At 42.6% G+C, this 12,498-nt stretch overlaps 2 protein-coding genes across 2 annotated transcripts; one reads left to right on the top strand and one right to left on the bottom strand.

Annotated features, from left to right (window-relative positions):
- Positions 1–3,580: 3,580 nt before the first annotated feature.
- On the top strand, positions 3,581–9,439 carry zgc:101765 (uncharacterized protein LOC450036 homolog). The gene is made up of 6 exons (XM_054753686.1): positions 3,581–3,623; positions 3,991–4,260; positions 4,324–4,469; positions 4,530–4,669; positions 4,731–4,889; positions 5,920–9,439. Exons 2-6 carry the CDS (start codon positions 4,013–4,015, stop codon positions 6,097–6,099), a joined length of 873 nt encoding a protein of 290 aa, XP_054609661.1. The 5' UTR covers positions 3,581–3,623; positions 3,991–4,012; the 3' UTR covers positions 6,100–9,439.
- On the bottom strand, positions 6,174–10,364 carry badb (BCL2 associated agonist of cell death b). Its single transcript, XM_054753687.1, has 4 exons — positions 10,217–10,364; positions 9,652–9,804; positions 8,653–8,873; positions 6,174–8,564 (listed from the first exon to the last, which is right to left on the bottom strand). The coding sequence occupies exons 2-4, from the start codon at positions 9,794–9,796 to the stop codon at positions 8,427–8,429; spliced, it is 504 nt and encodes a 167-aa protein (XP_054609662.1). The 5' UTR covers positions 9,797–9,804; positions 10,217–10,364; the 3' UTR covers positions 6,174–8,426.
- Positions 10,365–12,498: the final 2,134 nt, after the last annotated feature.

The raw sequence follows: 12,498 nt of genomic DNA, 5'->3' as shown, positions 1-12,498 counted from the left end.
TTGAGACCACTGAAAAAAAATACATCTTTTTAAAAAAAATAATCAAAATATCAGAAGATTATTGAGCAAACAGGCCAAAGTGCAATAAAACTTAAACATGTTTGTTGCTGTCAAAACAATTCAAGGGGGAAAAAGTCACATTAAGTCAACATTAATATTATATTATTAATTCATAAATATAAAAAATATAAATAAAATCTAACAAATTTTAACTGTAGGTTTGCATTAAATTAAATTAATTAATTAATTAGTTGATTAATGAAGAAAAGACATTTAAAATGTATATTAGCATAATTGGAACGCACAGTGGCCTAGTGGTTAGCATGTTGACCAGGAGATCGGGAAGATCTGGGTTTGAATCTCTGTTGGGTAACTTTGTGTGGAGTTTGCATGTTCTCCCCGTCCGTGTGTGGGTGTTCTCCGGGTACTTTGGTTTCCTCCCACATTCCAAAAACATGCATGTTAGGTTAATTGGAGACTCTAAATAGTCCATAGGTATGAATGTGAGTGTGAATGGTTGTTTGTCTATATGTGCCCTAAGATTGACAGGCGATCAGTCCAGGGTGTACCCCGCCTGTTGCCCGAAGTCAGCTGGGATGGGCTCCAGCATACCCGGTCTTTAAAAATGTTTATGATTTTTTGATGAGTTTATGATGAGTTATTGATGCTATTGGCCAGGGTTGCCGTTAGACAATTCTAAGGGCCTCTGGCAAATCGGTAATGTTCATTGAACAACAACCCACAAATAATGTTTGGAGTACAAGACATAATTAGTATAATGGCAACAATAGACATTTGACAAAGTACGTACCCGATGGGTATGCCTGCCGGCAACTAGCAGCTCGTAACCCAAATTTTAGGTTCCAGTTCAGAGCAACACTTGTTAGTTGGGACACTTGTATGCCAAGGTACCACTGTATAAATGACAATAAAAACAACACCTGCAGTTCTCCAGCAGTTTCTCCTGCTGGGTTCAGCAAGTGGCTTTTGAGACTTGACACACCCCGGTGACAATTCCATTCACTGCAACAGTAGATAACGTACCCGATGGGTACGTACTAACTTTGGGACGTAATATTGGGACATAATATCCACTTCCTTGTGGGACAAAAACTAGCTCCAAACTAACCGCATTGGTTGTTTGTTTTAAAAACAAAATGTCAACGTGGTAAAAAGTCACATTTGGGGTCCGAAGACGAGAAGCTATGCATAATAATAATAATTAATAATTCTAACTAGCTAGCTAGTTAGCTGCGGCCGTGACCAGCTAGGCAAAGCGTGTAAAGAAAGATGCAAGAGAAATCGAACACCGGGCGTGACCAAAGACACCGGCACCAACTGGCGTAGTCTGTGGCAAGCTGTCAAACAGAAACCATTGAGGCTTTACAGCCTGGTGTTGATTCTCGCGGCAAAACGGGACAAAGTGCGTTCCTTGTCGGCTCAATACGGGTGTTGGGAACCCTACGTGACGCAGCACACATGCACATTCATGTCACGTTTGTGTTGTCACAACATGAATTGTCACGTCTGTGCCGCACTGCGATCAGTTTTTGTGATCGACTTTGAAAGGCATTTATCGACATATGCCGATCACATGTGTTTTTATGGAAATGGTCTGATACTAACCGGTGGCCGATCCATCAGAGCCTCCCTAATACGTATGTATATACTGTATACTGTAAGTTTTTTTTACCTTATAACAAAATTAAAAAAATAATATATCAAAGATGGCGCCGCAACCTGCATGCATTTGATTAGCAACCCATTAAATGACCAATTACCAACCCAGAATTAAACAGGTTTATGGACTATTTTGCAGTATATAAAATGTAAAGATATGCAGTATATTTCACCATAAAATACTGAAGCATTATTTTCAGTGTTTCTTTGGGGCTGTCAAAAATAACACATTACAAGCAGTAACTAATTAGTTTCATGATTAATTTTACATTTTTTTGCGTAATTAACACATGCGCATCATGACAAGCCGCACCTTTCCGTTATGACGGCAGATGGAGGTAAGTGTAGCGCTCTCACAGAGTGACACAGAGTCTGACACGGTTTTAGAACTTTATTCTGACCTGAACACCATACATGTATCTCCAACTCACAAACACGTCTCTAAACAACATGAAACGACATCGTGTTTTATACACAACATACATCAAGAAAATATTCAACACTGTTTTCCCCGTTTATTCAATGTGTTTGCAGTATATTTTTATTTGGTTATCGCTACAAAACACTGTAGTCTGTGCGTCATTCCCCCCTCGAAATGACGGCACCCTCGTTGGCACCCCTTTTGAGGAGAATCACCCGATTTCAAATGGGTGAATTAATTTGAAAACTATGATTAATCTGATTAAAAATGCTCTAGTGTTTTTAAATGCAAAAGAAAACATGTCGAGAGTTGCTAGCTAACATTTTAGCAGCTAACTAGCCGCTAAAAAAAGTTGCAGCTCTTTTGGGGGGGGCGGGTGGAGGCCGTTGGAAACGTCATGATCACCCCTCTCCTTTTCCCGTTGTTGTGTGTGACAGGGCTGGAGATGAGCTCACTATGGAGATCAAACTTAATACTTTTTAAAAGCCTTGTAAGCTTTTCCTCCTCCTCCTTCTCATTTTAACAAAACAAATAAAGTCAAAGCAGGGTCGGCGCAATTAGCACAAATCATTTTTTCCGTTAGAAACAAATGTGTGCAGGGCGGTGGGAGGTGACGCTTGTAAAGGAAGTGGACAAGGGGAAAGAAAGGGGGTAATTTGAGGCTACTTTGTTGCTATCACCAGGAACACTCCTCTCTGCATACACACAATTATGCACAAAAACGTGCACTCTCTCCGACTGATGTCATGCTATCATTAACCTTAATTATGCTACCTGTCTGCACACATGCTAGCCTGAGGCGGCCATGTAGGTGCACATGTCGCCACTGTGTTTGCATTGAGAAGGGAATTGAACAATAAATCTGAGTCGACCAATTAGGAGTTAAAGTAATTGCAATGAATAAGGGTGTGGAAGTGAGTTTCCAGTATAATATGAAAAAAATACATTTAGTTACTCTGCTATACATCATGTTTTATTGAAACTTTCTTCCATTCAAGTGTGGCAATGACAGATTCCCATCCCCAAATACGGAAATCCTGCCTCGTCCTGATGCATTTATATGACGCCCTCTAGTGGCGCTTCACTCTTCCAGCGCTTCTTTCGCCTGTAAAACAGTTTTTGCCGCAAATTCATGTAATCGAGCTGCATATCAACCCGACCTTGTACAAATGATTCATTATTATTATTCATTTTACAATAATTGAATGCTCTTTGTTTCAATAAATGGACCCATTTAAACTAGCACATTATTTTGCTTGCTACTTGAAGGAAACAACCGACATAACCTTGACTTTTCACACTTTTTACTCTCAAAACGAGCGTAAAGTGTTACAAATAATCGCACTTAAAACATTTAGCTTCGCAAAACAAACAATGACGTAACTCACTCGATCAAGTCGAATTTCCGCCTCTGTTCACTTTGCCTCTTCCTATTGGCTTGATCGCGGTCCAATCAGCGGCAGATGCGGAAGTTTCCCTTCAGTTTGGTTTTAAAGTGGTCTCACCGGGAAAGCGATCGCAGGTTGTGTTGTTTTACTTACGCTAACAATTGATGTTTTATTGCCTATTTTAGTCACTTTTTAAAAAGTATTTGTCTTAGGATACACCTAAATAAACAGATAAACATAGTTGAGCTGAAATGTAACTTAATACATCAATGCAATGTGTTTTCGAAATGTTAAGCATTTAAAAACATGTAATACTGGACTTCTTTTGCCTTATTTTACTGCAGTTGAATTTTCTTTACGCAATTGCTGCATTGCCACAGTGTGCTTAGTCATGAGACCAGTGAGGCAGCTGTTTCTTGTTTGCAGACATCAGTTCACATAATGAGGCTCTCATATCACGCGCCTATTCATTACTCGCATAACGCTCTTCCTTGTTTGCAGAGAATATCACACACTTAATAAGATGGCCTCCTCGGTCCTCGCCTCTCAGTCTGTTCTGCTGGACACAGGGGCTCAGATGCCCCTTTTGGGTTTGGGCATGTACAAACTTGCCGCAGAGGAGGTGCACTGTGCAGTGGATGCGGCCCTGGCTGCAGGCTACCGGGCCTTTGACAGCGCCGCCGTGTACCAAAATGAAGCCAAGTTGGGTCGCGCCCTCATGGAGCTCCTGCCTAAATATGGCTTGACCCGAGAGAATGTCTTCATCACCAGGTGTGCTGCGCTTTAAAAGTTACTCTTGGTGTGCAAATATTTATTTGTCTTCTCACTCTGCAGTAAGCTGGGGCCTAGAGATCAGGGAGAGAAAGCCATGGAAGGAGCCCTCTGCAGTCTGTCTCAACTGGGGATGGATTACATCGACCTCTACCTAATCCATTGGCCTGGCACTCAGGGCCTGGATGTGGCTGACCAGCACAACTCAGGTCTGTAGATCACTGTACAACCTTTATTAAACGACTGTCCTAATTCAGGTGTGATGCCAGGTAACAGAGCTCAGAGTTGGGCCGCCCTGGAGGATCTGTTTATTCAGGGGAAGCTGAAGGCCATCGGGGTGTCCAACTTCATGCCCGCTCATATGAGGGAGCTCATGCTCAGCTGTAAGATTCGCCCAGCGGTGCTGCAGGTAAATAAACAATACCGCGTGTGTGTAGTGAACATCGATTTAACGTTCAACTCTCCTAAAGGTGGAATTCCACCCACATCTGTGCCAGGCCGAGCTGAGGAGCATGTGCAAGGAGTGGGGAGTGTGCTTCCAGGCTTACACCTCCTTGGGGAAAGGGGAGCTGCTCACAGACCCACTGGTGGTGGAAGTGGCAAAGTCTTGCAGCCGGACACCTGCACAGGTAAACGCGGCACGAAAACACGTTAGCAGGATGACACAAAAAAAATACACGCCTGGAGCCTCATTTATAAAAGTTGCTGTGGGCAAAAAAGTTGCATTAGTGGGGTGAAATATGCATAAGCATCTTTCTGTGCAAACTTTGGCATTTGTAGAAAAATTCTATGCGAAAAAGGGTGTTTTTCATATTTGCATGAAAAACCACAGATGAACGTAAAAATACATAGCACCACATATATTTCACAGTAGCGCATGGGCTGGAGCACAAATGTTCTCATTTGAATGACGGGGAGCTAAAGATGCAGAGGCAGAAAATAACGGTCTTGGGGGCAGAAAACAGAAGAGGGGGAAGGAGAAAGATTTTGTAGGGCTGAAAAAAGGTTTTTCAAAATGGTTGAAAGATTATAGTTAAGTGATGTCAGTGTCAAAAGGAGGCTTGTAAATATTCAGGTTGACAATGTTAGAGATATCATTCAAGAAATGTAACCAGCAAGCCGTCTACTGAAGGGTTACAAGGCTTTTGAGAAGTTAAATTTCCTCATACAAGAGAATCTTGAGTTGGTGTTCCCACATTTGACGGAAGCTCTTACAAGTATTCCCGACCATGCCTCTGACGGTTCATCTGCTGAGAGATCCTCCAGTAAGATGAAGCTTGTCAAAACATACAGTACCTTCGCCCAAGTATGAGCAATGATCGCCTGACCGAGATAGCAGTGATCTTACGAAGACGGTGTGGCACTGTATTTCATTCAAACCTGGCGGAGGGTTGTAATGTGTCTGCCTACCCCTCAGAAAGTAGGTAGCTGCCCTACTCTGGGTAAACTGAATTACATGAAAAACAAGCATTATGAAGCCATAAAATGCGAGGAATCTGCAAGGAAAATATGTTACTAGTGATTTTTCCAGGGAAAGGTTGGGCTTGGGGATAGTTTTTTGTACCTGGGTAAAGTTGGTGGTTTTTCAAAATCGTGAGAAAAGTTCCCGCGGTGGAAAAAAGGGCAAATATGTTTGTGTCCCCTGCCGCTTTCCTCCAGGTGCTGCTCCGCTGGGCAGTGCAGCAGGGCATCCCCGTGCTGCCCAAGTCGTCCAAGCCGGAGCGGATCAAGGAGAACGCCGGGATCTTTGACTTCACACTATGTGAGGACCACATGGAGCAATTGTCGGCCTTGGAGCGAGGACGCAGGTTCTGCTGGGATCCTTCCCAAGTGGTTTAGTGGGATGCACATATTGAACTCCTGAATAACGTTGGGAGACTCTTTTACAACCACAAATCACTCTTAAATCACTTATAACATGATTTATTCAAGACCGCATTTAGAAGATTCACAGCTGTAGAGAAAATGTACAAAATGCAACTTTTCTTTGTTTTTCCACACCAGTTCAAGTAATACCAAGTTGCAAAACTATACAGGCCCGACTATTTTTTATTTTATTTTGAATTGGGCACAAGCATCATGTGTAACGGCGAGTGCAGTTTAAGGCGGTACTGCACGGCCGGCGTCGCATTCAGAACAAGTTCAAGGCAGTTGATTGGATTCTAGCTTCTCGTTCTGCTCTCTTCCGAGGCGTCAGCACCGTGTACTTGATGGATGCAGGTCAACAACATTGTTACGTCAACTCTCTTATTAAATGTTTGATCCAAAATAGTTGCATCCCTTTTTTTAAAAGCTAAAAAAAGGGATGCAACTATTTTGTGTCAAACAAGTGTAATTTAAAACCAAAACTGTTACATTTTTTAAATGTCTTCGGGGTTATACAGTATATCAATTTTAGTCTGTTCATAAACACACAATCAGGAAGATATATATTGAATTAAATACACATGGTTGAATGTTCAAATTTTGAAATAAGCCAATTAGATTGTCTCAACCCGCCCTCCTTTGATTCCATTTGGAGACGCTACAATAAAACCATTCAAAGACAGAACAAATGCAACATTGACCATTTTGTACTCACCCCATATAAATCACATTATGATATTAGCTGGTTTATTTAAAAAACATCTATTCCTCCAGTGTAAAGTCGTGAAGAGTGCACACTAAAAATGACTTGTTAAGGTAAAAATCTCTGTTGGGACAAAACGTGACATCATCAAGCGTTCTTTTTGCGCCTCACCCGGCAGCCATATTGTCAACATATATTACACTAACGTCACTGCAACCATTACAATGCCACCGTCACATTGTTCATCGCCTTGATAATAGAATAATAGCAAAATATTTACACTTTTAAACTTAAAAGTCTGTTATAATTCTTTGCTCGTCACGAGGATTTTAAAAACATATCTTGATTTGTGCTTATTTTTTTGTCTTAAAATGTCTTTTTTTTTTCCTTCTTGATATAGTAGACTAAACCTGAACTTTTACAAAAAGATATTGAGATTGTCAGTGTATAAGATTGTTCTTCTCTTTGACATACGGCACTTTGCAAAAGTACTTGGTCACCATTAAACTTGTCTGCTGTATTGACTTTTCCTTTTTCTAGCAGCTTAGGTAGTTTAGGGCCACACAGAAAATAACAAAGAAAATAATGGACTATGACAATAGAATAGACCAAAATGTCTGTTGTATTATGATGAACAATATTTGATGACAATGAAGTATAGTATCTGAGGAAAAAAAAAAAACCTGCATTATTAGAAAAATGGTCATTTAACCAGATGAAAGCCATTACTTTATGAGGGAAAAAAAGATGTAATGTTGTATTAAAAAGTAATTGATAACGATGTAATATTTAGTGGTACAGTTTCTCGCATTTTTCTTCCTTTTGCCTTTCTAATATTTGACTTCTTGTAATAATAATAACAATGTTTGAAGAAAAATGTGGAAATCTAAAAAAAATATGAATTTTCATAATATGGTGGATTTTTTCATGCAACTTCGATGTTTTTTTAAATTTTATTTTCAGTCTGGCCCAAATACAAAAATAATTTGAAACTGTAGTAAATGTTGAGTGTGACACCCGGAGCTGCCACTCTTAAAGCGAACCTGAATGGATGTTCTTGCAAAAAAAAAAAGAGCATTAGTCCTGCTAATGACTCAAAAAGGCTGCTTATCAAAATAACCAAACCAGAGGTGACCTAAGACTTTTGCACAGCACTGGATGGCTACATTAAAACATGTTCATGATTGAGTCAAGTTGGTCCAAATGTTACAGGGGGTCTATTAGAACACTTGGTGTTCGGCCCCCAGAAGACCTGAAACAGCGCATAACGTGAGCCCCCCTCCCTCCATCCTCTGTCTGTCTGTCTGCAGTCTGTTGCATAGTGGTGTTGTGAGACGACCGACGTCGTAAGACCATTTTGAAATACTCCTCCTGCTTGTCAGCTTCCCAACAATGACGTCACAACCATAACAAATACAAAATATGTCCCATTACATGTAGTTTGAAGAAAAGAGACCTGAGCTCGCACCTCAGTGTCACTGTCTCTCTTCACTCTGCTCAGTGCAGGCCAAAAAGTCCTCATGGGGGAGGACGTCCCTCATTCCTTCCCTTCTCGTCCTCTGTCCAGTCACAGCTTTGTTGTCCGCAGTCGGCGTTCCTACTCTGTGCGATGACTGTGGTTCTCGTGGTGATTGTTCTCGCCCTCCGTCTCCTGGTGGCTGAACAGGGCGCTCCACCAGGTTCTGGAGTGATGCATCGGCCTGGAAGTCCCGGCGTTCTTCAACTTTTTGATTTCCTGCAAAAAAAAGGCGGACGTGAGGAGCAGTCTCATCATCTTTCGACCCCTCAAGATATTATTAATGGAAGTAACGTGCTCCCCTCACCCCTTTGTCAAAGAGGCTGTCGAACTCATCGCTCATTCGCCGCAGCTGCTGCCCGTACTTCTTGGCGGCCCAGAGCGCAGGAGGAGCCGACTTGGAGCGGCCTCGAAACGGAGCTCCGTCAGTGGGCGTACCAGCCTCCTCTTCCCCCCTAGTCTGGAGCTCCTCGTCTCTGGACACTGTGGAAGCGTGGGACTCCGAGTTGAGCCTGATGCGACCCATTGCTAGGCAGGACCAAGACAAGGTAAAAGACATTTTGATTGAGTTGGGTTATTGATTAGCTGCAACAATCTTTACTACCTCTGAGCCTAGTTGGTCTACTTTTGTAACCTCTTATGAAACATAATTAAGATTAGTAAGCAAGAAGTAGCTGAAAACTCAAGGTGTCATTCTTTTGAACGTGGTTTGTGCTGATCTTGTATGGCTTTCTACACCGACAAGTCACCTGTGTCCTAATGTTTGTGGCGCCCCCGATGGATTGTACTCAACATGCTTTGGAAGACACGCGTACTTAAATGTAATAAAGATTAAAAAAAAACTATCATGATGTTTACCGGGCTCCGTATAAGTATGTGATATTTTAGATACAATATACACATTACTGTGCAAGTAATATCTTACTATACGTTATACTGCGCAACCAAGTCAACTGTGGTATGTTTGTATGAGGTTAAGAAGCCGAGTTATGGTGCCATCTACTGTACAGAGTTGTAACGACAAGCTACACAGATTTCCATTATAATGTGTTTGTTTATGAGCAAGGGTGAACATGTAGTGCCAAATCTAATAAAATAAATGTTTTAAAGCAGTGCCAAATCGATCTGTACATACTATGTTATGTCTAACCACTCTCGCACTTACTACTAACTCTTCATTTCCTTGTGGGTACATTGTACTCACTCATCATCCAACTGTGCTTCTCTCAACCATTTAGCTTTTCAGCAGTTATTAGTGAAGTTATAAGTAGAAAGGTTAGTAATTTACTTGTAAAAAATGACCCACCTGCCAGTCTAAGCTCAGGTAAGGCAAGTGTAAGGCCTTGGGGGACTTTCTTGTCTTGTCCAGAGGGGGATTGGGTGCTGTCGCCTTCCTCTACCTCCTCGGAGGGCTCTGACTCGCTGTCTGATATACTGAAGTTTGCAGCCATTGTGACATCTGGGGAAACAGTAGATGGAAATGGTGGAACTATGGAGGAAATATGTTTGTGATGCAGTACTTGGTGGTAATACAGCAGTTATGCGGTGGCAAAAACAGTGATGCTAAGCAGCACTAATACTATCAGCCACAGGGAGGCTGATGCTAGCTAACACGCCCAGCAATGCTATCTATTAGTTGCCCCCGGGTTAGCCGGTCCAAAGGTATTCGCCGCCAAGCAACATCTGAGATAACGCAGTTGTTTTGACAACAATCGTACGTTGTTACGCTGTTATTAAACATTTTCTCCCAGTCTCAACACCGTCTCTCTTGTGTTGTTGACTCAAGAGGACAAAAGAAACTTCCGACTGGGCGGAAGCTGGTGTGGAGCGAAATTAAACTCGTGAATTAGAGTGCAGTTTAGTTTCCTTACCCGATGTCTTCTTTGGAATGAAAACAGCTCGTTAAAAAGTGCAAGCGTGTCTTACTGGGAGACGCAAGAGCAGCCGTCCTTGTTGTTGTTGTTGTGAAAGAGTCTTTTTTTCAGCCTAATTCAGTTTGCTCGGCGCTCGCCCAATGGCCGCGCGGTGACGTCACTGTTGCGAGCGAGGACTGGGCTGTGGCTTTTGTTTGTCTCCCGGCTTGGTTACCGTAACTGACCACACAGAGGCGCACTCCATAGCTGCATGTCGAAATCTACCACATTAGGTACACCTTACCTTAGATATGTATCAAATGTATTTTTGCTTTATCACATATATGCATATAATATAATGAAATGCAATAGTCATATTGTTAAATTATGTTTTAGAAGGTACAATATTTTTGGATGGATCCCCATTAGATTGTGCATTGTATTTCATTACACGAGGTCCAACTCAATCTGACTTTCGTTTTTATTACGGCGATGCCGGTGTTGGAGTCATCGCCGGTGAACGAGAGGGTCACTTCACTATGCCTTTGGGTTGGGGAAAGGGTCCTGACTGTTGTTGGTGCCTTGGTGCATGCCCACTGGTGACTCCCAGCTCTCACCTCCGGCAGAGCTTCGCCTGTGTCCCGGGGGAGGATGAGGATATTTAGTCTGAATGGGCAATATAGCGTGCCTCCATTGCTCTATAGCGGCAGCTGATTGGAGGTGTTGTCTCAAGGTGGTCAGTGCCAGTCATGGCAGCAAACACTGAAAATGATGGTGAACAATAAAGGTTAGGGCTGCCGTCAAGCTGAAGGAGTGGCTTATGGGACACCTGAAGCAGCTGACAGGAACCAGCAGACGAAGCGGCATGCAGCTTTGGCGGTGGTAGAACGCAAAGACACGTGTGTGGGAGTTGTTTGGTCGGCCTTGGGTGCTCCGGGAGTACGGGGTTGGTGGCATGCTACGTGCCGTTCTGTCCTTGTACAACCGGAGCAGGGGCCTGGTTCCTATTGCCAGCAGTAAGTCAAGCCTGTTCCCGGTGAACAATGGCATCTGCCAAGGCTGCCCATTAACACCAATTCTGTTCAAGGATGCCTCTCTGGTGAGGTGTTTCAGGCATGCCCAGCTGGGTGGAGGCCACGGGACAAACCTAGGACACGTTGGAGGGGTTATGCCTCTGTGTCCCCCGGTGAAACTGGAAGAGGTGACTGGAGACCGGGAAGTTTGGAATTCCTTAATCAAACTGCTGCTCCCGCAACCTAGACCCACATAAGTAGAAGAAAATGGATGGATAGATGGATATAGCTAAATAACGCCTAAGTCACTCACATTGTACACCGAACACAGGAAGGATATATAAACATTAAAGACAATAATGAAATTAAACGGTAATAAAAAGAGAGAACAGAGCCAGCGTTCTGCGCATGCACCAGTCTCCATGGCGGGATGGAACCCAGAATTAATTGTGGTCGAGTGGGTCATGATTAAGTATGGGCCAGTTACTGGTTTCAAGGTATACCAGTATACCACGATATGAACAACTCACGGTTTCAAAACCACTAAAGCTTTCTGGCTTACTGCTTCTGCAATATGAAAGAAAGTGGAGGTCCAGCGCAGCCGGTTCATGGAATAACACGTCCTGTGTTATTCCTCGCATTCGAAACTGGTCTCCGATGTGTTGAAACCACAGGCGTGTGCTGTGTTGCCATACAGGCGTTAGCATTGAGCGGCGCCGGAACAGCCGTGCTCCCATCACCATTGTCAGTCGATGTATTACTCACGTCGAGGGTCACCAAATGTGGAGATATGATTGAGAAAGAGACGGGGTGGGGGATAAGTAGTATACAGCGTTTACTTTCCACTGAACAACAAGCAACAACCACTTAACGTCTCAGTTACTAACAACAATCACATGACCCGCAAACGGAAGTCTGTGGAAAAGTGTGACCTGCCACTATGAAATAATAATGACTTGGTAAATAATCATAATACATGAATGAATTCGGGATTAATTATAAAAGACACTATGATCGTTCTTCCATACACCTAGTAAACACGTGCTTGTACACTGTCTTTAACATGGTTACGTTTGTACACCGCTTCAGCTGCTTATAATCAACCTGTTCTATAAAATATAAAAGAATTGACAGCGTTTTGTTGCCATACTCTGTTTGACCAGCAGGTGGGAGGGCTGGACTGTACTCTTAAGATTACTTGGCTCCAGCCAATTACTTGTATTTCTTCAGGAAATAAAAGTCTAAATTCTATTTTTATTGATTTAGCCACACATTTACAACAAATCA

Source organism: Dunckerocampus dactyliophorus, chromosome 15, assembly GCF_027744805.1.
Source record: "Dunckerocampus dactyliophorus isolate RoL2022-P2 chromosome 15, RoL_Ddac_1.1, whole genome shotgun sequence".
In the NCBI taxonomy this organism is placed as follows: Eukaryota; Metazoa; Chordata; class Actinopteri; order Syngnathiformes; family Syngnathidae; genus Dunckerocampus; species Dunckerocampus dactyliophorus.
Note: the sequence above shows the minus strand (reverse complement) of the source record. Positions and strands in the feature narration are given on the sequence as shown.